The 27,561-nt window shown below is 43.5% G+C and overlaps 1 protein-coding gene across 11 annotated transcripts in view; it reads right to left on the reverse strand.

Annotated features, from left to right (window-relative positions):
- Positions 1 to 8,383: 8,383 nt before the first annotated feature.
- Positions 8,384 to 27,561, reverse strand: part of LOC141121641 (uncharacterized) — a 199,192-nt gene continuing 180,014 nt past the window's right edge. For 4 of the 11 annotated variants that reach the window (XM_073611305.1, XM_073611302.1, XM_073611306.1 and 1 more), the window contains exon 7: positions 8,384 to 13,052. In XM_073611305.1, the coding sequence (XP_073467406.1) occupies positions 11,893 to 13,052 (1,160 nt within the window). In that variant the 3' untranslated portion in view covers positions 8,384 to 11,892. Of the gene's footprint in view, positions 13,053 to 25,397; positions 25,540 to 25,792; positions 26,000 to 26,078; positions 26,283 to 26,362; positions 26,461 to 26,576; positions 26,690 to 27,561 lie in introns of all 11 variants that reach the window. The other 7 variants (XM_073611296.1, XM_073611308.1, XM_073611300.1 and 4 more) reach the window with 5 other exon arrangements.

Raw genomic sequence — 27,561 nt, forward strand, 5'->3', positions numbered from 1 at the left:
TTGGCTGAGTACATTTTGTGGTGTAAGCTTTCATTAAAAACATGGAGGTCTATTTTTTTTTTAATTAAAGGAATGAATGTGACCTGCATTCTCCCAGCTATAAGAAATATTGGCCCTATTTTTTTTATACACCGATTTCCTTGGCTCTATCTAGTGGCAATAATGCGGTATTGTGCTATATTTTTTGACTGAGATATTTCAGGAAAAATTTTACAACATGAGGGCAGTACAGTTACAATACAATTCAATAGAAGGGATCAGAGGGCCTTGCTCGTTAGAGCTTACAATCTAGGAGGGAGAGTCAAGTGATACAAAAGGTAATAACTGTGGGGGATGGACTGATGGAGAAAGTAAAAGTACAATTGTAAGGTGAAGACCGGATAGCCTAGTCTGGAGAGAAGGTTTTCCTGGCATTGTCTAAAAGCAAGCAGAGTAGGAGATAGTTGGACAGATTGGGGTAGGGAGTTCCATAGGAAGGGAGAGGCTCTAGAAATGTCCTGGAGGCAAGTGTGGGAGGAGGTGATGAGGGAACTAGAGAGCAGGAGGTCTTGGGAGGAAGGAAAGCAACGAGTCAGTTGGTATTTTGAGACTAGGTTAGTGATGTAGCTGGGGGCTGAATTGTGGATGGCTTTCTAAGCTGTTGTTAGAATTTAATTGGGTGAGTGGAAGCCAGATGAGGGATTGACGGAGAGGGGTAGCGGACGCTGAGCAATTTGTAAGGTGGATGAGCCTGGAAGCAGCATTCGTGATGGACTGAAGGGGGATAGCCTATGTAAAGGTAATCTCGTGAGGAGGGAGTTGCAGTGGTCGAGGTGGGAGATGACCAGGGTGTGAACTAGGAGCTTTATGGTGTCATTGGTTAGGAAAGAGCGTATTTTGGAGATGTTTCGGAGGTTGAGATGGCAAGATTTGGAAAGCGCTTGGACCTGGGGCCAAAAGGATAGGACGGGCTGATAGTAGTGCTATCGATTTTGACAGAGAAATCAAGGGAAGAGGCACCTAGGAGAGGAAATATTACAATCTCAGTTTTGGATAGATTGAGTTTGAGGAAGTGGTGTGACATCCAGGCTGATATGTCTGTTAGTAAATTAGTGATGCATGAGGAGACTGAAGGAGTGAGCTGAGGGGTAGAGAGATAGATTTGGGTGTTGTCAGCATAGAGATGGTATTTGAGGCCATGGGAGGCTACTACCTAACCCAGGGAGGAGGTGTCGATTAGTGGTTCTCAACTCCTGTCCTCAGGGCCCACTAACAGGCCAGGTTTGCATGATAACTTAAATACATCACAGGTGATATAATTTGCTGCTCAGTGATTGCAGTATTCTAGTCTGCATCTCCCCAAGGTAATACTTAAAATCTGGACTGTTAGTGGGTCCTGAGGACAGAACCACTGCTGTAGATGGAGAATAAGAGAGGTCCAAGAATAGAACCTTGGAGGACCCCGACAGAGAAAGGGAGAGGAGAGGAGGAAGAAGAGTTGTAAGTGACACTGAAGTTGCAGTTGGATAAACCAGGGAAAAGAACAGTCACAGAGACGAAAGGCGTGGTGTTTTTTGAGGACATGTGGGGGAAGGGATGGAATCCATAGCTTGAATAATAATTGTGGGTCAGAGGTGATGAATAATAATTACAAGGACAAGGTACAACAAGAGTTATGTATCCGAAAAGACCAGTTAGGAGAAATTTGTCTTGTAAAATATGTGAACATGTATTCAAATAGGACACGTTCGTTTAGAATTCTGATAGTGATTTAACCATCAGGGGGCGTTACTTGTTTCCAATTCCGAGCAAGAGTTCACCTAGCTGCTATAGATACTGTAGGTGTTTTGTACAGTGTGAAATTCTAAAGGCTGGGAATCCATACCTATTCCCGGCATGGCTAGGTTTGGGTGAAGTTTAAGTGTTACATCAGTAATGGAGGAGGCCAATGAGAAAACAGCAGACCAAGAACTGTTGATGATTGGGCAATACCACTAAACATGAGATATTGATCAGATAGAGCCACAATTTCTCCAGCACAGCAGGGAGCGATCTGGGAAAATGGTGGCTAGTCTGTCTGGGGTGTAGTACCACTTGTGTAAAAATTTCTGGGAGGATTCCCAATGAGAAGGACATTGAGAATGTTTAAAGCCCCATACACACTATTAGATTTCCTGCAGATTCTTTCTGTAGATTTGCCAAAACCGTATAATATGAGGTCAAACCTTAAATTTGTATGCAATCAGGCAGGCCCTTGCACTACATGGTTTTGGTTAATCTGAAGACAAAAATCTGCAGAAAATCTAATAGTGTGTATGGGGTCTAAGGCCCCATTCACACTAGCGCGTTTTTTGATGCATTTTGCATTTTGCAGAAATGCACGGGAATTTTTTAACATGGGTTCCTATGGAACATGTTCACATCAATGCTTTTTTGTATCTCAGCGTTTTTGGAAAGGGTCGGGGACTTTTTTGCATGCAAAAAGCAGCGTTTTGCATGTAATGGTTTTCAATGGACAAGCATCAAAAACGCAAGTGCTGCGTTTTTGCAGCGTTTTTGATGCGTTTTTGCCGTGTTTTTTTTTTTTGTAATTTTTTTTTAAGACTGTAAAAAAAAAATGAAAAAAAAAAACAAAAAAAAAAAACGCAAAACGCAAATCGCGGCAAAAACGCCGCAAAAACGCGGCAAAAACGCGGCAAAAACGCGGCTCAAAAACGTGGCAAGCATGAAAAAAAAACCTCCAAAAACGCTCAAAAGCAACATGCATAGGTGTGAATCGAGCCTTAGAGGCAACCAAGTAGCAAGGCAGCATTGAGGTGGGATAGCTGAGAATTGAAGGGCGAGTTCCCAGGAAACCATAGAAGCATTTTTTTGTGGAGAAGAGTGATACTCCAAAATGGAGAGATGGTGGGGTGTCCATTAATTTTAAAAGTTCTTCTGGGAGGGTGGAGCCGTTAAACAATAATAAACGAAGCAGGACATGATGTTTTTATGGAGTAGGAATGTAGGTTGGATTGTGAATATAGGTATGCCAGGTGAATCCCAGTCAACCAAAGAGATATCCTGTATAAGCGGTTCCAAGGAATGTATTGAGAGACTATGTAAAGTTGTTAGAGAGTGTCCATGAGACTGATCCACAATAGCGTTCCAAACCTTACAAGCAGCTATGACAGTATCCAAAAAGTGGTTTTGTGGAGATCTCTGGATCCATATGGCACCCAGAAGCAATTTAGGCTCAAACTTTAAAACGGAAAATTGTTATCAATTCTCATCGTAATTTTCCTTTCCTGGTCCATCTTCACGTCAGCACACTATGGGGTTAACTCCTTCTGTAACCCCCAAGACCACCTTCTTCCAGTTTAATAAAGTTATGTCCTCCCTTCCCCCTCTTGTTCTTTGTGCAGTGATGATAGGCCACTTGGGTAGGGAAGTCAAATTGTGCTGACATGAGGACAGACCAGGGAAGGAAAATTACGGTGAGTATTGATAACAATTTTGTTTTCCTGGTTGTCCTCCCGTCAGCCCACTATGAGATATACCCTAGCCAATATAGGATGAAATTACCTGAATTCCATGCTTCACCACACTTTAATTAACTTAACAAAGAAGCTGATACCACTGCTGTTTCAAATAAAGAAGAACTAGCATAAAGTACGTCGCAAGAACTCCAGCTAACTGTCCTGCGTATATCTTCAACCGATACTTTTGCCAGAGCAAGGCCTTGTTGTTTGTGAGCCAAGGAAATAACCTTTGTGATCCAGGTAGCCAGAACTCTTGCTGATGCTGCCTTCCCTTCCTTAGGCCTGCAAGGGAGGATAAACAGGTTCTCGAACTTATGTGTCTGCTGAGCCCACTGTAGATATTTTGACATTAGAGTGACCATGTCCAGTAGTCTAAGACTCGGATGTTTCATCTGTTCTGGTGGCTGTGTGATACAGGGTAGCACCACCTCCCGGTCTACATGAAATTTTGAGATGACTTTAGTTGCCAAGGCTGATGAGGGACGCAGGATCACCCTATCTGGATAAATTATACAAAATGGCTCTCTGCAGGATAGGGCAGCCAGCTCTGACACCCTGCTTGCTGTTGTAATGGCTGTAAGAAAGACTAATTTGATTGTCAAAAACCAGAGTGGGATCAAATGGGGGCTTCAATAGAGCTTTTAGTACCATGCCTAAGTCCCAGGTTGGAAAAAACGTATAGGACAATTGTTGTTAAAGGGGAAGATTGTATGCCCGCATCTCTAAATACAGACCCCTAGACCAAACCAACCTCTTAGTGGGACTTTGTAGGGCATAAGCAACTACATGTATAAAATACCCACAAAGCTTTATTATAACAAATGAAAATGATACAAAGATTAAAATAGTTGATGCGATTACAAAACAAATGTTGATGAATACGAGTAGATAATCATATGATTCTGTCAGCCAGTTCATTAAGGGGACAGATGTTACCCTCCCCCAGATGTTACACCTGGGGGAGGGTAACATCTGTCCCCTTAATCTAGTGGCTGACAGAATCATTGGGGTGAATCCACTGACTCTGTAGTAATAAATCCCTCTTGAGAGGCAGGTGCACTAGTGGGGTTGGCACCATCTGTAGGAGTTTAGAAACCTCGGCCTCCGGGGCCAGAATAGTAGAATTAGGATGGCGTGGACTTCTTCCTTGCAATCTTCGGCAAGGACCTCATGATTAGTGGGATTGGAGGAAACAGATACAACAGGGGAAACCGCCATGGTATCGAGAAGGCAACTTGTGCTACCGCCCAGTTGCATCTGAAACTTGTCATGAATTTTGGCACTAGCGCTTTCTCTGGTGTTGCCATCAGGTCTATGTTGGGTGTCCCCCATCTGGCAAAAACTGATTCCACATAGCATCTGTTGATTGACCATTCTCGCTGGGAAACTTCTGGTTCAGTAGGTCTGCCCTTTTTGGTTTTGCTTGCCAGTTAGGGCTTCCACATGAGCCTCGGCCCAGTGGAAAATCTTGGTCACTAGTTGGAGTAGCGGAAGACTTCTGCTACCACCCTGTCAGGCTATATAGGCTACCACCATCTTGTTGTCTAGTCTCAGTTGGACTTGGGCTCCCTGAATCACTTCTTTGAAAGAAGGCCATGAATACTGCCTGTAGTTCCAGGTTGGAGTGTCTGGTTTCTAATGTCTGTTACCTGTCTTGGGCCTGTCTCCCAAGGCAGTGGGCCCCCCAGCCCTGGAGACTAGGTTATCAAGACCCAGTCTTGCAGGTTGAGAGGCATACCCTGTGATAGGGCTTCTGTCCACTAAACTAGATCCAGTCTAATCCGTCTTGGCAAAAGAATCTTCTACTCAAATGACTGGCCATCCCATTGACACAGGAAGGACATTTGCAGCACTCTCATATGAAATTTCACCCATGGAACTGCCGGGATAGCTGCAGTGAATATCCCCAACATCTTCATACAGTCCCTCAACAATAGTGTTGATGTCCCCATCACACTGTGAATACAGGCCTTCAGCTCGGAAATTTTGCGATCCAGCAGGAAAACTTGTCCTGATCGTGCATTGAATGTCATTCCTAGGTATTCCATCTGTTGGGAGGGAATGAGTACGCCCCTCTGGCAATTTATCAGCCATCCAAAATCAGACAACATCCTCATTACCCTGTTGCATTGCCATGCAAGGTCCTTTGAGTGGGCCACGACAGGATATCATCTAGGTAATAAAAGATCTTTGCCACCTGCAAACAGATAAATGCTATGGTGGCTAGTAGGATCTTGGAGAAAACTCTGGGTGCTGTATTGATCCCGAAGAGCAGACACCTGAATTGATAGTGGCAATCTCCCATGACAAATCTGAGGTATCTCTGATGATGCCTGTGGATCAGAACATGCAAATATGCATCTGCTAAATCGATTGAGATTAGCCAATCTCCCGCTTGAATCACTGACATAATTGTATACACCGATTCCATCTTAAACCTTCTGGGATCGATAAACTTATTCAAGGAGCTCAGGTTCAACACTGGTCTAAGCTCTCCAGAGGCTTTGGGTACCAGGAAGATCGATGAATATACTCCTTTCCCTTGCTGACTCAAAGGAACTGGCACAATTTCCTGCTTTTGGTTAGATATGTCTTATAAGAACTTGCCTCTCTTCTGATCACATGGCCAATGCGTCTGGACAAAAATATTGGGTGGTTTCTCCTTAAACTCTACCCTGTATCTGCGTTTTCCTGTTTGCCGGACCCAGTGGTCCCTGATCTTCCCTGCCCATACCCACCAGAAAATTGCCAGCCTGGCTCCCACCTGGAGGGGCTAGACGGACTGACTATCAAAAAACTAGTATATTCCCGGTCTAGCCTGTACGATCTGGCTTCCTGGGCCCCTCTGAAATCAGACTGTCCTGAGCAAATGGGTTGTTGTCTTTTCCTTGATGTCTGAGGAAGCAGACCCGAATTTCCGCCTGTGACTCGCTTAATCAGTTCTTTTAGGGTTTTTCTCTGAACAGCATCTTGTCATTGTATGGGATGTTGCATAGCACTTGTTTTGATGCCCCATTCGCGTTCCAATGGCACAACCACAGGGCTCTATTTGCAGTTAGAGAGTGTGCCATCAGTCATGCTAGTAACTCTACTAGATCTAATGAGGATTCCACTAAGAATGCCGCAGTAAGGTTAAGCTCTTCTAGAGTCACAATAATCTTTGCCGCTTCCACTCCTGCAAGCAGTTTTGTCTCCACATTCAAGACCCAAACTTTTAAAGCCCTTGAGAAAGATGTTCGGGTTATAGACGGCTGACAGGCTGCTCCAGCAACTGCATAAATCTTCTTAAGATTATCCTCTGCTCACCTATCCATTGGATCTCGAAAAGTAGTGGAGTCTTCTGGAGGGAGAGACACGTCTTGCCAGGTGCTGTAGGGCTATATCCACTCCTGGGGGTAATTCTCAAAAGGCAGCATCTGAGGATTTGAATGGATATAATTTTGCAAACCAATTCTGGGTTCTTGCTTTCTTCTCCGGTTTTTCCCATTCGTTATCCATTAATTCACGGATCTCCTCCATGAATGGAAAAGAAGCTCGTTGCTTTCTCATGTTTGGAAAAAAACGCTTCACCTTCTCTGGAGGTTAAGTGTCCCAATCCCAATCTATGGCCTTTTTTATGGCCGTCACAAATGGGTTAATCAGATAAAAATCGAACAAATGTTTGGGCATATCTTCAGATGATCCTAAGAAAATCTCCAAAACCATAGATCTCTGGTAGTACTCGCTTTTGGTTCTATCCTTGAACCACTAGCGCTGGAGACCAAATGAATGCTTTCGCCCACTGCCTCATGAATGTACACCTTAGCTCTCAGTGCTTCTGTTTCCTTATCCGTGGCCACATCACTCATGTACTCGGCACATAAAAGTTTCCTGGGAACAGCTGATGTAGCACAGGCCCAGCACAGGTCCTCAACCTGTTGCCCTGTCTGTCTTGGCTCCACTGTTGGAGTTTTACTGCAGCTTGGAATAGTGGGTGAACGGATTCTGTGTTTAGAATGAGACCCCGATTGCTGGGCTTTAGAGCGATGGCGGGACTTTTCTTTCCGTGATAGTCATTTTTAGGGCTTTTGCTCCTAAAAATATGAAGCATCACAGTCTCGTGTGCAGCACTATTTTACTCCATAGTCCCCCATCGCCCCCTCCTACCTTTCTGCAGATATTCATTGCCTGTTGTGGCTGTGGCAAGCTCATGGCTGCACAAATGGGAAGAAAAGACTTTACAAAAAAGAAAATGCCTCCCGCAGCTCTCTTTCACCCCCACTATATTTAATATTATTATTATTACTACAGGGCGTGGCTACGCGGCAACCGGATGTAATGTCAGGATGTTGATTCAGGAACTACAATCCTTGAGGGTTGGTGAGATCGCAGCACTGTTAACACCTTACACTGACATTGATTTTAATTATGGCCATTTTCTGTTGAGTGTAAGTGCATTACTCTTAAAATAAAGCAGATACTGTAAGACTTTACACTTTTGTAGGCGTTGTTAGGATTTTTCCCTACATGTGGATGCTTTATGACATCTGGATGGTGACTGGAGTTTCCGAGCTGCTTTATATCAACATAAGCGCCACGTGCCAGTCACCAGAGTGAATGGCAATACCGTCTGGTGAGCATTATTCTTAAGGGAGTGGAACCTGCACTAACACTGTATTGGAGGAGGACATATGGTGTATGTTTTCATAGTGTTTTCATAGTGGTACACCATATTTATCACATTCTTTGTACTTCACTTATATCTACGTATATAGACTTTGTTTCTTTATTCACATTGTTTGATGAAATTTGATTTTGAATTGGTGCACTACTGTGGAATTAAAAAAGAAAACATTTTCACCTTGTTGTTAGATTGTTGTTGTTTATTAATATTAAGTAGCAGCATATGGAGATAGAGGTTATTTATTGAATTATTTAGGACACATTAGTAGCGCAGCACAGATAATTACAGTATAAATATTATTTGTGTAAAAAAAAAAAAATTGTCATTTTCCAGAAAACCTGTGGCAAAAAATAAGATATTCCATGGGCTCAACATGCCTTTCAGGAAATAGCTTGGGGTGTCTACTTTCCAAAAAGGGGTCATTTGGGGGGGCGGGGTTGTGCTATCTTGACATTTCAGGGCCTTCGAAACTGTGATAGGTAGTGAGGAAGTAAAATAAGCAATTTAGGCCCTTAGAAATCCTGAAGACGGTGATTGGTTTTCGGGATCCTGTACATTGTTAGACTGCCAAAAAGTCCCACACATGTGGTATCCCCGTACTCAGAAGCAGCAGAATGTATTTTATGGTGTAATTCCACATATATCCATGGCATGTGAGCAATATATCATTTAGCCACTTGCTTACTGGGCACTTAAACCCCCCTCCTATCCAGACCAATTTTAAGCTTTCAGCGCTGACGCACTTTGAATGACAATTGCGTGGTCATACAACACTGTCCCCAAATGAAATTTTTATCATTTTTTCCCCACAAATAGAACTTTCTTTTGGTGGTATTTGATCACCTCTGCGGTTTTTATTTTTTGTAAAAAAAATGTAAAAAGACTGAATTAAAAAAAAAAAAAAAAAAAAATTTTTATACTGTGTTATAAAAAATTTAAAACAGGTAATTTTTCTCCTTCGTTGATGTACGCTGATGAGGCGGCACTGATGGGCACCGATAGGCGGCAGTGATGGGCACTGATGGGTGGCAATAATGGGCACTGATCTGTTACACTGATAGGCAGCACTGCTAGGTGGCACTGATTGGCACTACTGGTGGGCATTGATAGGTGGCACTGTGGGCACTGATAGGTGGCACAGATGAGGCAGATGTGCCTCTTCCACTTCGGGACCGATGTCCCTCGCATCTGAGCCGGTGATCGGCTTTTTTTTCTACTTACGCTATCAGCGTGAGTAGAAAAAAAAATGATTACCGATCTTTTGTTTACATCATGTGATCAGCTGTCATTGGCTGACAGCTGATCACATGGTAAGGGGCCGGGACCGGCCCCTTACTTGGATTGGTAGTCACCCGAGTCTCAGTGACTCGGTGATCACAGCGTGCTCGGCGTGCGCCCTGCAGGGCGCGTGCACAGGGGAGGCCATCATATGACGGCCTCCTGGGAATTCAGGTCCGCGCTGTGGCCGTCATTCGGCCATAGCACGGATGTCAAGTGGTTAAGTGACAACTTTGTGAAAAAAAAATAATGTCATATTTTAAAAACTGTTCCATGGGCTCAACATGCTTCTCAGCAAATTTAGGGGTTTTGTACCGCCCTGGCATTTTACCAAAGACATGTAGCAGAACACATTTTGGTCTAAATTTATATAGAAATTTGAGTTTATCGGATATTTTTTATAACAAAAAGTAGAAAATATTGTTTTTTTCTAAGTTTTCTGTATTTTTTTTGTTTACATCACAAAAAATAAAAATCCCAGTGGTGATCAAATACCATCCAAAAGTAAGCTCTATTTATATGAAAAAACAGACATACATTTTATATGCGTACAGCACTACATGAGTGAGCAATTACCAGTTAAAGCAAAATAGCAAAAAAGGCCTGGTCAGGAAGGGGGGGGGTAAATCTTCTAGAGACCAAGTTGTTAATTGGTTTGTGTGGACATTATAGTGATATATGTTATAGGGATATATAGCTGAAAATCGATCAATCCTGATGTACTGACTGCCAATCTAATTTATTGAAGCCTGAAAATGTCAGGACAGTACAAATACCCCCCATATGACCCTTTTTTGCAAAGCAGACAATCCAAGGTATTTAGTAAGAGGCATGGCAAATTTTTTGAAATGGTCATTTTGTCACATTTAAAAAAAAAAGTTGTTTTTTTTTCACAATTATTTTTTACATACTGTCAACACGCAGTACAGCGTACAGAGTATGACTGGTGTCGGTGATCAGGGACACTGACTTGTGACAGTATGTTAAAGAAAACAATAATTTTTAATTCCATTTTGTTTAAACCATTTTTGTCTTTTTGTTTTTCACTTTGCTGGTAAATCATAACCAGCAAAGTCTTTACCTGTCATGAATGGACAGCTGGTTGGTTACAGCTAATCACATGGTACAGGGTTCTGTGATGGGCCCAAGTACCATGTGATCACATAATCACCTGGCCCAAATACCGTTGCAGGCAGAATGATGTACATGTATGTGATTTTGCCTGCACCCCCAGCAGTATATGTACTGTGAATGGTCGGCAAGTGGTTATGGCTAGATGGAGCCAAGGAAATCCGTGTATGAAATAAAATACATCCAATATTCATCATAGCTGGGCGAATGCTGGTCACATTCTTTCAACTATTCTTTTTTTAAACCTGAGAGTAGGCCTTTTTAGTGCCACATCCTGATATCGTGAATCAAAAAGCTATTGAGGGCATAAACCCATAACTATGGCTGGATTTTTAAGGCACAACCTAAAAACATTTTCTTTTTAAAAAAGGTATACAGTTTATTACAAAATTTCATTCATTAAAAAGTCCTTATTTATAAAAAACACAAAGTTTCATCATACAGAAACCGTTCCCAAAACAGATGGGTTTGGGGTCCAGATTGGATTTATACAGATTTATACTTCAGTAGGAGTTGTGAAGATACAATTAGTGTAGAAATCTCCTGCACACTCTTGACGCGTTTCTTGGAAAAAAATTCACTTCATCAGGAATCATTGGTGGAGCATGTATATTCACTAAACAACCAATCATGGAGGAGAGGTAACCTAACGCGTAGAGCAACCACGGGTGAAGCCCCAGAACACAGGGAAAGGACCCAAGGAAAGACCACGTACACCGTACCAGGATGTCTATAAGCACCATATGATGTATATACAGTTGTGCTCATAAGTTTACATACCCTTGCAGAATTTATGATTTCTTGGCCATTTTCCAGAGAATATGAATGATAACACAAAAACTTTTCTTTCACTCATGGTTAGTGTTTGTCTGAAGCCATTTTTTATCAATCAACTGTGTTTTTACGCTTTTTAAATCATAATGGCAACAGAAACAACCCAAATGACACTGATCAAAAGTTTACAGACCCTGGTGATTTTGGCCTGATAACATGCACACAAGTTGACACAAAGGGGTTTGAATGGCTATTATTCTGGGTATTCTGGTATGTAAACTTATTAGCACAACTGTACACCTATATGTTGTCTGCAAGATCCAAACTTGTAGCTTTTTATGTATATAGTTCACTCCAAACTTGAACATTAAGAGTCAGCTTAAAAAGTTATGCATCTGAGAGACATCCTGCATCCGAACAGATCACAATAGTGATGTTTTCTGTGTGCCATTTAAAGAAAAAAAAGACCTCTAAGTGTTTGTGTAAGAGGGTTGTGTGGGATCCCTGATGTACAGGAAGACAGGACTTCAGTGAGGAACAATTTCCTCACTCAGGATAGGAAAGTGGCTTCTCCCCCGTGTGAGATCTCTGATGTCTGGAAAGACTGGACTTCACTGAAAAACATTTCCCACACTCAGAACAGGAATACGGCTTCTCCCCTGTGTGTACTCTCTGATGTGTGTAAAGACTGGACTTCATTGAAAAACATTTCCCACACTCAGGACAAGAATACGGCTTCTCCCCCGTGTGAGATCTCTGATGTCTTACAAGTACTGATTTTTGTACAAAACATTTTCCACACTCAGAACAGGAATATGGCTTCTCCCCTGTATGAGACCTCTGATGAGTGTAAAGACTGGATTTCTGTGAAAAACATTTCCCACACAAAGGACAGGAATACGGCTTCTCCCCCATATGCAATCTCTGATGACGGTAAAGAATGGATGTCTGTGAAAAACATTTCCCACACTCAGGACAAGGATATGGCTTTTCTCCCGTGTGAGACCTCTCATGTGTGACAAGATCAGATTTTATAACAAAACATTTCCCACACTTAGGACAGGAAAACGGTTTCTCCCCCGTGTGAGATCTCTGATGTGTGTACAGACTGGACTTCTGTGAAAAACATTTCCCACATTCAGTACATGAAAATGGCTTCTCCCTCGTGTGTGACCTTTGATGTATAACAAGTTCTGATTGTCGCACAAAACATTTCCCACATTCAGAACAGGAAGGTAGCTTCTTACCCGTGTGAGATCTTTGATGCATGATAAATTTTAACTTCTGTGAAAAACATTTCCCACAGTTAGAACAGGAATATGACTTTTCATCCGTGTGTAATTTCTGATGTTTATAAAGATTTGACTTCTCTGAAAAGCATTTCCTGCACACAGAACAGGAATACGGCTTCTCACCTGTGTGAGTTCTTTTATGCACATTAAGACCAGATTTATAATGGAAACACTTCCCGCACTCAGGACAGGAAAACCTCTTATCTGGAAGGACAGCACCATCCCTCACAGTCTGAGGTTCCTCAGGATAAGAGGAATACGATGGTCCATCTACACTGTGTGGTACCGGATGGACATTTGAGGTAGTCGGGTTTTCTCCTGGACTATACTGTGTGATGTCCTCATCTTCTACTTTACAGTCTGGAGACAAAGTGAGACAATCCTCTGAGGTTTTCCTCATCTCCCGTCCATCTACTAAAATAGAGATAAAAAGATTATTACTAGACATGAACAGATTGGTTCCCCTAAACCAGAACTCTGCCCACATCAGGCAGATTTCTCTCTGAGGATCTTACAATTCCACCCTCAAGGTAACTAGTAAATGGGTCCTCTGATCTCCTACCAGTTAATTTCCTTATTCATTGACCTCAGACAGAGAGTTAGGAAACAACGAGAACTGTCTTTTATAGGAGTGACAGTGATGAGGGGATTATAGGACGAGTGTTTCCACCCCCTCTATCACTCATTGCCATCTTTCCAACACAAGAAGTCCTGCACTTCCTTATTTAGTCCATGATTTAGTTATGAATAACAGCGGGGCTGAGCCCCACCAGAGGTCAGAGAGTGGGGATGGGGAGAGAACCACCAAGATGAAGACTGGACTGATCCTGAAGACCACCATCATTGGGTTATTGACTCCTCCCTCATTATCACTTTCTGTTAAAAGGTTTACAAAGTTTGAGGATGTTATCACATTATTATCAACATGTAAAATTCTGTGCTCCATCAGATATAAAATGTCCAGCTGGTAGGAAATTGGTGTAACAAAAGAGAATGCATATTATGTTTATATATAGCAGTGGGTAGAAGGGAGAGAGCAGCAGTCAGGACTATGTAATGTACAACATATTGTATAAGATACCACAGATAGGACTATATAGTATCAGAATAATGTAATGTACAACATAGAGTTTATAGTGCAGGAGTCAGGACTCATAATATTGGTATTCAGTAATCGGTGGAAGTTTAAATGTTTACGAGACAAGATGCAGTGGGCAACAAAGCTAATAAAGGGTCTGGAGGATCTTAGTTATGAGGAAAGGTTGCGAGCACTGAACTTATTCTCTCTGGAGAAGAGACGCTTGAGAGGGGATATGATTTCAATATACAAATACCGTACTGTTGACCCTACAATAGAAATAAAACTTTTTCGCAGAAGAGAGTTTAACAAGACTCGTGGCCACTCATTAAAATTAGAAGAAAAAAGATTTAACCATAAACTACGTAGAGGGTTCTTTACTGTAAGAGCGGCAAGGATGTGGAATTCCCTTCCACAGGCGGTGGTCTCAGCGGGGAGCCTCGATAGTTTCAAGAAACTATTAGATAAGCACCTAAATGACCGCAACATACAGGGATATACAATGTAATACTGACACATAATCACACATAGGTTGGACTTGATGGGCTTGTGTCTTTTTTCAACCTCAAGATATATAAAATAAGTGCAGCGCTATAGCGCTGCACTTATTTTATATATCTTATGGTTTACAGCAAAAATTCTATTTGCAGTGTTAGCGGCTTACACGTTTGAGTTAGCGCAAAGTTATTTTGTCTTCTTTTTTCAACCTCGCCTACTATGTAACTATGTAACACCGCTGTCTCCCATCTCCTGAGACTGCACTCAGTGACTTGGGTCTGAGACTATACAGACATATCAAGGCCATTGTTTCTAATATTTAGGGACTAGTTAATGACTGGAATGGTACCACCGAATTGATGCAGGGCTAATGTGGTGCCCATGTTAAAAAAAGGAACAAAGTCTTTACCAAGTAACTATAGACCTGTTACTTTAACTTCTATAGTCGGGAAGATACTGGAGAGTTTAATAAAAGACCACATAGATGAGTTCTTGCTGGAAGAAAAAAAACAGACAGCATGGATTCATGAAAGACAGAAGTTGTCAAACAAACCTGATTTCTTTTTATGAGGAGGTAAGTATAACCTTGGACAGAGGGGTGGCTGTGGACGTGGTATACCTGGATTTTGCAAAAGCGTTTGACACAGTTCTCACAGCTCATGTGTGTAAGGTAAAGTCTACAGGCTTGTAAATGGCTAAAGGACAGAATTCAGAGAGTAGTGGTTAACCGGTTCCCGACCGGCTCCTGTAGATATACTTCGGCAGAATGGCACGGTTGCACAAAGTAACGTACCCATACGTTACCTTGCATTTGCCGCCGTGTGCGCGCGTGCGCCTGCCGCAATCTCCGTGAGTCGGGTCGCGGGTCCCACGGACTCGATCGCCGCGGGCATACCCGCGATCGCCCTTACGGAGAGGACGAACGCGGAGATGCCATTGTAAACAGCAGCTCCCCGTTCTGCCTAGTGACAATAGTCACTCGATCTCTGCTCCCTGTCATCAGAGCAGAGATCAGTGATGTCACCCACACAGCCCATCCCCCTACAGTTAGAAATCACTCCTCTAGGACACACTTAACCCCTCCCCGCCCCCTAGTGGCTAACCCCTTCACTGCCAGTGTCATTTATAAAGGAATCAATGCATTTTTATAGCACTGATTGCTGTATAAATGACAATGGTCCCAAAAATGTGTAAAAAATGTCCAACATGTCCGCCATAACGTCGCAGTCACAATAAAAATCGCTGATCGCCGCCATTACTAGTAAAAAAAAAAATTATTAATAAAAATGCCATAAAACTATCCCCTCTTTTGTAAACGCTATAACTTTTGCGCAAACAAATCAATAAACGCTTATTGCCATTTTTTTTTACCAAAAATATGTAAAAGAATACATATCGGCCTAAACTGAGGAAAAAAAATGTTTTTTTATATATTTTTTGGGGATAATTATTATAGCAAAATGTAAAAAATAATGCATTTTTTTCAAAATTGTCGCTTTTATTTTGTTTATGGCGCAAAAAATAAAAATCGCAGAGATGATCAAATACCACCAAAAGAAAGCTCTAATTTGTGGGAAAAAAAGGACGTCAATTTTGTTTCGGAGCCACGTCGCAATTGTCAGTTAAAGCGACGCAGTGCCGAATCGCAAAAAGAGCTCTGGTCAGGAAGGGGGTAAATCCTTCCGGGGCTGAAGTGGTTAATGACTCCTATGCCATGTACACTCGACCGGACTGGTCCGACAGAACAAATCCGTCGGACAATCCGACCGTGTGTGGGCTTCATCGGACCTTCAGCGGACTTTTTCTGTCGAAAATCAGACGGACTTTAGATTTGGAACATGTTTCAAATCTTTCCGATGGACTTGAGTCCGGTCGAAAAATCCGTTCGTCTGTATGCTAGTCCGACGGACAAAAAAGGATGCTAGGGCAGCTATTGGCTACTGGCTATCAACTTCCTTATTCTAGTCCCTTCGTACGTCATCACGTTCAAACCAACGGACTTTCGAAAGGACTTTAGTCCGGTAGTTCGAAAGTCCGTCGTAACTTCATCGAAAGTCCTTGGGAAAGACCGTCGGACCTTTGATGCTGAAAAGTCCGCTCGTGTGTATGCAGCATAACTCTGAATGGTCTAAGGTTATCAGTGGTGTACCCCAAGGTTCAGTGTTGGGACCCTTACTTTTTAATATCTTTATGAATGATATAGGATTTGGGATTAAAAGTAAAATTTCTGTCTTTGCAGATGACACCAAGCTATGCAGTGGAATAACGTCCTTACAGGATGTCTCCAACTTACAAGCCGACCTCAATGCACTGTCTAACTGGGCGACTATGTGGCAGATGAGGTTTAATGTGGATAAATGTAAAGTTCTGCACTTGGGGGCTAAGAATATGCACGCTTCATACATACTAGGGGGAGTACAACTGGGGGAATCAATGGTGGAGAATGATCTGGGGGTTTTGGTAGAGCATAAGCTCAATAATAGCATGCAATGCCAAGCTGCGGTTTCCAAAGCAAGCAAAATCCTTTCTTGTATTAAGAATGGTATGGACGAGGCGCATGCGCGGAGCTCTGAGGTATGGCCGCCTAGCCCTGGAGCTCTATCCTGCTCGAGCTGAAAAGGCGCCCCCAGTAGCAAGTGACACCGCAGAGCACCCCTGCGCATACCTGCCTGATGGTGCGGACACCCCCGGGAACAGTTTGATGGCCGTGAGGATGGCCAGGAGAAGCCTACAGGAGCACTTTGCCACGGATCCGGAGCAGGCTGGGAATCCCAAGATGGCGGCGGCCCAGCAAGCACACGAGGCTGACAATGCAGAGAAGCCTATGACGGCTCCCTGGCACAATCACCAAGCTGCGGAGGTACAGTATGTGGAGTCACCCAGCTGCACACCGCCTTCAGAGACCCTACATCCCCAGCTTTCCCGGAGTCCCTAATAAATCAGACCCTGGATGTTCTGGTCATGTCCCCCATGGTGGCACCTTCCCCCAGGTCCGGAGACCTCCCACTAGGCCCGACACAGCTCCCTCTACAACAGCCAGACATGGCATTTATTTTCAGCAAATTTGTTGAAATGCTTGACAGGGGTCTCTCCCAGACTGCTGCACGAATTACCTCAGACATCAAACATGATTTACAAAGCCTGGGCGCACGTATTGAAACAATTGAGACCAAAGCGGATGCCACAGTTACCAGGGCGAACCAAAACACTGATTGCATACAAGACCTACACAATCAACTTGATGTTGCTGTGGCCAAAATCAACAACCTGGAAACTAGGCCTCGAAGGTACAACTTCAGAAACAGAGGCCTGCCATAAAGCATTACTGAGATACAGGAAGCAGTTGCCTCCCTCATTAAGGAACTCATCCCTTTTCTTAAAAAAAAAAAAAAAAAAAGGAACTCATCCCTGACATTAGCCCCCACAGTTCGGAACTGGACCAAGCTCATATGGCCCTGGGTCCACACCATGCTGATGTCCTGCCCAGGGAAATTGTGGTGAAACTACTACGGAATTAAATAAGAGGTGATGAAAAGGGCCCGTTCCACACAGCAACTACAGATTATGGGGTATACAATTCAAATATTCGCCGACATCTCTCCCTCCACGATTCAGAGGAGATGGACACTTAAACCTTTACTTTCAGCCCTCCAACAGAAGAATATCAAATACTGGTGGCTTTTACCCTTCGGCCTCAAATTTGAAATGAACAAATCTTTCCGATTTTCTTCCTTTCCTGAAGGGGAACACCTGCTGCTAAAGCTGGGCATCATCTCCATGGATCCCCCTTCGCCGATGCAAACCTCAACCGCACTTACGGCAAAGCGCCCACCTCCCTCTAGCCCTCTCACTTCCATATGGCAAACTCCCAAAACCAAAAAAGCCAAGGAGAGCTCCAAGAGCAAGAAAAATCTGGAAGGTTTACCTCCATGAAAATTAACTCAAATCTGACCAATCATCCCTCCATCCCAAGGGAGTTCTTTTTTCTGTATCCCCACTGGTCTAAACTAAAGGAATAAACCCTCTGGGGCCCCCAGGGTTATGTCCTACAACATAGAAGATTCCCCTAATCTCTTCTCCGGACTCTGTCATCCCCGGTTTATAGAGCTACTTTCCCCTGTCTTAATACGACTCGGTTGCTGGGACCCCATGGTATACAAGATCTGGCTTGACATGTATTTCCCGGCCGGGAACTCGATACCTCGATCAAGTAAACCCACAAACCTGGACTATGCCAGCACCACCTTTAAAGACTGGTAGACTCCCATCCCCCTTCAGCACATGAAGATTGATTTTTCTCCTGAGCCTTTTCCCTAATGTGTGTTATTGCTCCTACAGCTTAGTTCACGCCTGCACGCTCCAGAATCATTAGGCTGTGATAAATTAGGCTCTGGGGGCTCTTCCCCTGATCTAGCATCCACTCTCCACCCCCCCTTGCCTTCCTGCACCTACCTACCTTCATCCCCTTCCCCCCACATGCCCCCCGCACAAAATGTATTTACAATGTTGGAGCAGGTGAGCAATGTTTATTTACTACAGGTGTTGTTGCAGATGTTCGCAATTTTTACTTATTAATAGTTGATGTTAATTTGGGGGTGCTGCGGCCTGAGCGGTACTCCTGCACCTCCCCCCGCACTAGATGCCACGTTTTTTTCCCAGTGCCTGGTCGTGCTCCCCCCTCTCTTTTGGAGGGTGGTTGTTTAGTGACTAAGGACACAAGGGGTAGATCCTGCCTCCTGCGCTGTGTGCTCTTTTATGTTCCGTTTTTTTCTCTACTCTTTCCTTCTTACTAACTTCTCCTTTTTTTTCAGTGACCTGCATAGCCTCATACCATCGCCGGTTCCTGATTTCCCAGCTGACATCAGGGTTCCTCCCGTGGCCAACGGATCTCGACATCTTATGGAGGGTAAGTGATGACAACTCGCTGGCATCCTCTCTCGCTCTTCTCCATGGCTGACCCCACTGTACATAACACTTCCTTGCATTTCGCTTCACAAAATGTGCAAGGCTTAAACTCTCCAATTAAACACAGAAAAATTTTCCAATGCTACCATACCCAGAAAATAGATGTTCTGTTCTTCCCCGCTTCCCCGGCTTCTATTCCCAAGCCTTTCTCCACCCCAAATTCCCCAACTTTCACCTCACTAATGTGGACACTAAATTTAAAGACCCAGAGGGCAGATTTTTACTAGTTAAGGGCCTCATAGACAACCACCTATACTCTCTGATCTCTTACTACTCCCCTAACAAAGGTCAAACCAAATTCTTCCTCTCTGTTTAGATTCCTACAGCCACTTACGGAAGGGACGGTCATTTACGGGGGGGGGGGGGGGGACTCCAATTTAGCTTTTGATATGGGGCTTGATAAATCTCGCCCAGCTGGGAGAGGACTCATTCGTCCCACCAGACAGAGTCTCAATGTAGCCAGACAGATTTACCAACAGGGGTTGGTAGACATTTGGAGAGAGGTGAACCCCTTTTTGCGGGACTACACCCATTTCTCCAGCCCGCACAACTCCTTCGCTAAAATTGATCATTTTTTTATCGCTGTAGATGCCATCCCCTAGGTGACGAAGTCTTTCATAAGGGACTCTGTCTGGCCGGACCACTCAATGCTCTACTTGGTTCTGGGGCATCCTACGGAACCAAAACACAGAGGTAACTGGAGACTGAACGCCTCCATCCTCAGCAATCCGACTCATGCAAACAAAATAGAGGCCATTAAGGAATATTTCCTTCAGAATGACGTAGGACAGTGATGGCGAACCTTGGCACCCCAGATGTTTTGGAACTACATTTCCCATGATGCTCATGCAGGCTGCAGTGTAGTTGAGCATCATGGGAAATGTAGTTTCAAAACATCTGTGGTGCCAAGGTTCGCCATCACTGACGTAGGAGATACAACTGCAACCACTTTATGAGAGGCCCATAAGGTCACTATCAGAGGGAAACTCATTCAAATGGCCTCACGACTACGGAAAGCATGCAGAGCAGATATTGAACAGCTAAGCATTTGAATTCCTGCTCCTTAGTAAACAGCATAAACATAAACCCCTCATCGATGTCATCTGAAAAATTGGATGCTGCCCGCACAGCATTAAACTTTGCCCTTACCGCAATAGCGAAAAAGAGTTTACGTTGGAGCGGGGCCTGTTTTTACCATCTGAGGGACAAGGCGAACTCTATGCTGGCTACCAGGCTGACCCCTAGACTCTGGTCTCACGCCTTACCGTAAATCAAAATCGGAGGTGGCACGCTTTCACAAAACCCCCCAAAAAATCATGGAAGCTTTCCATAAATTCTATAGAAAGCTGTAGAGTGCCGAGAAAGAGGACCCAGATGCTTTATTGGAATCCTCTCTCAGTACTGTTAAGATCCCTACTCTCAAGAGTCATCACATTGATGAACTTGAAGCACCAATATCAGCAGAGGAGGTCTCCAGGGTAATGAAAATCTTGAAAAGTCACTCTGCCCCGGGTCCAGATGGCTTTTCCATCCCCTATTACAAACACTTTACTACCACATTAGCATCTTACTTGGCCCGCTTCTTCAACAAACTATGCCAAAGGACCCCATTAGACAAATCCCTGAATTCGGCTTTTATCTCGGTAATCCTCCAACCCGGCAAGGAGCCTAGCTTAGTCGCCAACCATCGCCCCATATCTTTAATAAATAACTACTTCAAAATCCTGCCGAAGATCCTAGCAGACTGTATTTCATCCTTTATTGGACTATGTCCATAAGGACCAGTTTGGCTTCATACCCGGAAGATCAAATTAGAAGGGCAATTGATATTTCTCTGCTCAATTCCCGCTAGGATGGTGGACCTCCTCAAACAGGCTTTCTATTATCTTTGGATTTACAGAAAGCTTTTGACTTGGTGTCCTGGTCATTTCTTAAGTCCCGTACACACGATCGGACTTTCCGCCAACAAAACCGTGGATTTTTGTCCGAAGGATGTTGGCTCAAACTTGTCTTGCATACACACGGTCACACAAATGTTGGCCCAAAATTCCGAACGTGGGAACGAGGTGACGTACAAGATGTACCTTGAGCCGAGAAAAAGGAAGTTCAATAGCCAGTTCAATAGCCTTCTGCTTGATTCAGAGCATGCGTGAACTTTTGTGCGACGGACTTGTGTACACACGATCGGACTTTCCGACAACAAGTTTGGTTGGCAGGAAAATTTCAGAACCTGCTCTCAAACATTTGTGGGCGGAAATTCTGACAGCAAATGTTCGATAGAGGATACACGTGGTATGTCTTTCCGACAACAAGCTCACATCGAACATTTCCCGTCAGAAAATCCGATCGTGTGTACGCGGCATAATGCATATTTTGAACTGCTGGTGCTTTGGTAATAGCTTCATGAATGTAATAGGTGCCCTCTATTCGAACCCAGAAGCAAAAATCCGTCTGCAAGGTTACTATTCCGAATCCTTCCCAATCTTCAAAGGCACTAGACAGGGCTGCCCCTTATCACCCCTGTTCTTTGCCATTGTTATCGAGACACTTGCCATAGCTATAAGAGACCACCCAGATATACACAGGGTACGATGCGGGCCACATATGCACAAATGCAAAACTTTTTGCAGATGATTCTGCTTTTTGTCTCCTCACCACTCATATCACTTCTTAATATCTATAAATTGCTGGACAATTTTGGCACAGTATCTGGCTTGAAAGTCAACTTCTCGAAATCAAGGGCCCTAAACATAAATTTGCCTGAACATTTGGTCGAGAGCTTAAAACCACAATTTCGGTTCACCTGGAGCAATGGGATGATTCCCTATCTGGGGGTCGGCCTGGCAGCCTCTGTGGATCGCCTCTACACAGTGAATTTCCCACCAATGTACCGTAAATCAGAAGCTGACCTCAAAAGTTGGGACAAATTAGGGCTCTCATTGTTAGGGAGGCTTAACTCCATAAAAATGACTCTACTACCAAGAATCTTATATCTATTTAGGAGCCTCCCCATCCCAATCCTCAAAGAACACTTACGACAGTTTGAATCCAAGATATTACACTTCATTTGGGCAACATAAAGTCACAGGGTAGCCAAGGAAACACTCTACCGTGCTAGAGATAAGGGAGGAGTGGGACTTCCGAACCTGCTTTGGTAATACCAAGCCCCCCAACTTTCCCTCAGTCATATACTCCAAAGTGGCTCAACCTGACTGGGTCCATATGGAACGTCAAGCTAACCCCCATTGCACACCAGATTTTTTCCTTTGGTGCTCCCCCAAGGCCAGACCTGCAGTTGTGGTACCCACTCTATCACACTCCCTTGTCATCTTGGATACCCTAAAATCTAACCCACACTTGATCTCCAAATGGCACCCCCTGTCACATATATTTAGAAATCCCCTTTTTCCCCCTGGTATGAACATCAAGGCCTTTAGCTGGTGGCTTAATTATTATTTTATTTTATTATTATTATTAAGGGGATGTATAGAATAGGACACTTCATCCACCCCACTGGACCCCTCACTCGGACTTACTGTATAAGCAAACTAGATATGCCCCCAGAGGAACATTACCGACTACGCCAGTTAAGGAATTTTCTCCACAAATTATGGTCCTCCACACCTAACCCTTTAACACTAACTGAATATGAACTTTGGTGTGGGCAAGCCACAGAGCAGAGGGGTGGTCCTTCAGTGATATATCGGTCACTGGCCAAGATGGACTTCAAGACCCTCTTTATGCTGGAATGGGAAAGGGACCTGGGACAATCCTGGAGCCTGGCTGCCTGGCAAAAGGGCATCACAGTCTGCAGTTAAGGCAATTCTTAATACGGCACTCGCAGAGGCGAATCTAAAGGTGCTCATGAGATCGTACTTGGTCCCACTAAAACTGTTCAGGATTTATCCCACGTCCTCATATGCCTCCTATGCTCCCGAAATTGCGGTCATGTAGGGTCCATGATACACACATGGTGGGACTTCCCCAAGATTAGGGGATTCTGGAATAACATTTTCCATATGCTCCGAAAGGTCTCTGACCTTCCGATTTAAAAATCTGCTCACATAGCACAGCTCAATTTTCCTATCCCGAACGCACCCAAACTAGTGAGCCGTCTCATTATGTTCATTGGGACTAAATTAACCATCGCTAGAGCCTGGAAACAACCCCACCTCTCCTTCGTTTTAGTTAAAAAGAAAGTCTCCTGGAAGATGGCAAGCACACTTCTAGATACTACAGAGAAATACAAAGACATCTGGGAACCTTGGATACGATATCTACAGTTGGGGCTCACACCCTGATCTGGTTTATAGATTGCGGGCTTGTGTGGGACTATTCAGGTCGCTGCTTCTCCTTTCCTATCTTTTGTTTCTTTTCCTTTCCTCTTCCTGTTACATCTCACTCTTGAGCTGGTGTTACTTCATCCCTGACCAACATGGACAATTGTCATGGTCCTCTCCGATAGCTGGGGTACCTACTATAAAATATCTGAGAAAAATTAAAAGGAAATGGAATCTATAGGATCCTTCCCAAGATAGCTACCATTGCTACATGATTCTCTCAAGGATCTGACAAGGGTATCACACAGTAATAATTAACATAGGATGTTTTTCTTCTGTTTACAACTTATTCTTTGTCTTCCACTGAATTTGTTTGACTTGGTACTCCAAGAGCTTAGTTTATCGCCATAATGTTCTTGTGACCTCTTATATGGCAAATTTTTAGGTTGATTTGCTTATACCGTAGAATAAGATCTCTCTTAGGAACTATCCTCAGGATCCAATAATACCAACGCAAGTGATTTCCTTCGAGAGCCCTGGGTGGGTGGCCTGGGTGGCCCTTTGCCTCATGACTCAGAATGATCCCAGGAGGGGTGTCGTGGGGAGGAGGGGGGCTCAGATACCTCTTTTACTTATTGATATGGTATAGCAAGCAGATATTTGGCAGTTATAACTTTAATGGTTCCGGCGCACTCATGTATGACCCTTTGTTACGGACTATATGTTAACATGTATGACTGTTATCACCAACTGCTCTGTTTTTCCTATGTGAAATATTCAATAAAAATGTATTGAAAAAAAAAAGAGAGGTATGGACTCCAGAGAGAGAGACATCATTTTGCCCCTGTACAAATCATTAGTAAGACCTCATCTGGAATATGCAGTTCAGTTTTGGGCACCGGTTCTCAAAATGGATATCGGGGAACTGGAGAAAGTGCAGAGAAGGGCAACCAAACTGATAAAAGGCATGGAGGAGATCAGCTATGAGGAAAGATTAGAGGAACTGAATCTATTCCCTCTTTAGAAGAGAAAATTAGTGGGGGAGATGATCAACATATACAAATACATAAGTGATCCATAAAGTGAACTTGGTGTTGAGTTATTCACTTTAAGGTCATCACAGAGGACAAGGGGGCACTCTTTACATCTAGAGGAAAAAATATTTAATCTCCAAATATGGAAAGATTTCTTCACAGTAAGAGCTGTGAACATGTAGAATAGACTCCCTCCAGAGGTGGTTCTGGCTAGCTCAGTAGATTGCTTTAAAAAGGCCTGGATTCTTTCCTAAATGTACATAATATAACTGGGTACTAACATTTATAGGTAAAGTTGATCCAGGGAAAATCCAATTGCCTCTCCGGGGATCAGGAAGGAATTTTTTCCCCTGCCGTAGCAAATTGGATCATGCTTTGCTGGGGTTTTTTGCCTTCCTTTGGATCAACTGTGGGTACATGTTTGTGTACATGGAATGATATTATTATTATTATTTTTTTTTTTGGGTTGAACTGGTTGGACTTGTGTCTTGTGTCAACCTGACTAACTATGTAACTATATTCCTCCACCCGGCACAGCCAGCAAACAGAGCAAGTAACCCTGGGAGAATTGTTCCGTCAGAGATCTTGCTAGACCCTGACATGGGTAGGGAGACCCAAAGCACATACCTCAGGTACCTAGGTCTAGTAATGCCTATGTTGAAAATGAAAATTTTGCTGCCAGCTAAACCCCAGAATCTCCATAAATTCAGTCTAGATACATAAATTGTGTCTGCAGCACAGAGAAGGAAGATTATCCTAGAGAAATACAGGAATACAGGATGGGGAACACAGCTCAGGAAAGTGACCAGGGGATTTCAGGCTTATATCACCCAGTCTCCACCCTACTCTGGACCAATCAGTGAGCAGTATGGGTGGAGGAATGTATTTAGTGTTAATGACCCACCTGTGCTGATCTCTGTAGGAGTGTCCTCCTCTATAAATGTCCCCGTTATTCCATCCTCCTCCATTGACTGCTGATCATCCCTCACATACATCTCTTCTTCTTCTGCTTTAACCTCAAATTCTATATCAATTGGATCTCCACTCTAAACCAAGAAAATGAGAGAGAAGATCATCTGTAAAACTATAAACTCACATAAAAAATCCACACATCATATCTACAAGTCCATGTTTTAGATCAGTGATGGCAAACCTTGGCACCCCAGATGTTTTGGAACTACATTTCCCATGATGCTCAACTACACTGCAGAGTACATGAGCATTGTGGGAAGTGTAGTTCCAAAACATCTGGGGTGTCAAGGTTTGCCATCACTGATCTAGATGCTCCAACTTACCAACCTTGTAACAGTGAAGGATCGCGTGACCTTCTTGCGTAGAATCTCGGGAATATAGAGGATGGGGACAACTCTCTGGTGGGTTCCTGGTATTAGGTGGCTCCATCATATCCTTGTGTCCTTCTAAAAACGTATTCATCACAACATACTCCTCATCCTCCTCTTTATACTCTTCTTCAACAACAATATTATAATCCCCAAGGTTTCCACTCTGAATATATAATAAAATATTCGTTGTAACAAACATGCTGTGTATAAATCAGAAATACCAATAATTGTCAATCATCTACCTGATGATGGTGAGGGATGGTGTGATCTTCCTGTGTGGAATCCCGGGAATACAAAGGATGGGGACATCTCTCTGGTGGGTTTCTGGTAATAGGTGGCTCCATCATATCCTTGTGTCCTTCTGAAAACTCCATCACTCCATACTCCTCATCCTCCTCTTTACACTCTTCTTTAACATTCATATTATAATCCCTGAGGTTTCCACTCTGAATATATGACAAATGAATGATTGTACCCAACATAATTGTGTATAAATCATAACTATTAGCGATTGTTCCTCATCTACCTGATGATGGTGAGGGATGGTGTGACCTTCCTGTGTGGAATCCCGGGAATACAGAGGATGAGGACATCTCTCTGGTGGGTTCCCATTACTGGATCCATCTGTAGGAAACACACACACTGACTGAATACATTGTTTCTATGTGTTTATCAGATGATGGGGGATCTAGGTGGATCCTCCGTACTGCTCTCTCCTTTACAATAAAGTCTCCTCTTACCCAGTGATGTGAGGGGCGGCTGATTGTCCATCATGACGTCCTTGTAGAGATCCTTGTGTCCTTCTAAATACTCCCACTCCTCCATGGAGAAATAGACAGTGACATCCTGACACCTTTTTTGTGTTTTTTTTTTTAAAGTTATTTTTATTGAATTTTGATAAACCAATCAACATACAAGAAAAAAAAAAAAAAAAACTGGTTATTCATAGCAGTGCATAAACATGTAGTACAATTGAACATTCAATAAACTTATATAAATTTACGTGCCTCTTGTGGTTATTAACTGCAATATTACAAGAGATGATCAACAGACAGTTCTCCAGGTTTGAAAGGCAGCCAGATATCTTAACACAATGAAGTGCATGGCATGATAAAAAATAGTATATAACAATGCATCTACTCCAGGGTAAGAGCCCTTTCACACTGGGGCGGTTTGCAGGCGCTATTGCGCTAATAATAGCGCCTGCAAACCGACCCGAAAGTGCCGCTGCTTGCATTCCAGTGTGAAACCCCCGAGGGCTTTCACACTGGAGCGGTGCGCTGGCAGGACGGTAAAAAAAGTCCTGCCAGCAGCATCTTCGGAGCGGTGAAGGAGCGGTGGCTTCCCCACTGACAGCTAAATATAGAAAAAATGAATTGCCGGCAATAAAAAATTCATGAGAAAAAAAACGGTGTGGGGTTACCCCCCCCCCCATCCATATCAGGCCTTTATCCGAGCATGCAGCCTAGAAGGCCACATCCCCTCAAAATGGGGGGAGGTGCTTTGGGGCAGGGGGGCTCTGCCCCCCCAAAGCACCTTGTCCCCATGTTGATGGGGACAAGGGCCTCTTCCCCATGACCCTGAATGGTGGTTGTGGGGATCTACAGGTTCGGGGTTTATCAGAAATCTGGAAGCCCCTTTAATAAAGGGGGCGTCCTGATCCTGCCCCCCCCCCCCTATGTGAATGAGTATGGAGTACATGGTACCCCTACTCATTCACAAAAA

Source organism: Aquarana catesbeiana, unplaced genomic scaffold (genome assembly GCF_042186555.1).
Source record: "Aquarana catesbeiana isolate 2022-GZ unplaced genomic scaffold, ASM4218655v1 unanchor228, whole genome shotgun sequence".
Lineage (NCBI taxonomy): Eukaryota > Metazoa > Chordata > Amphibia > Anura > Ranidae > Aquarana > Aquarana catesbeiana.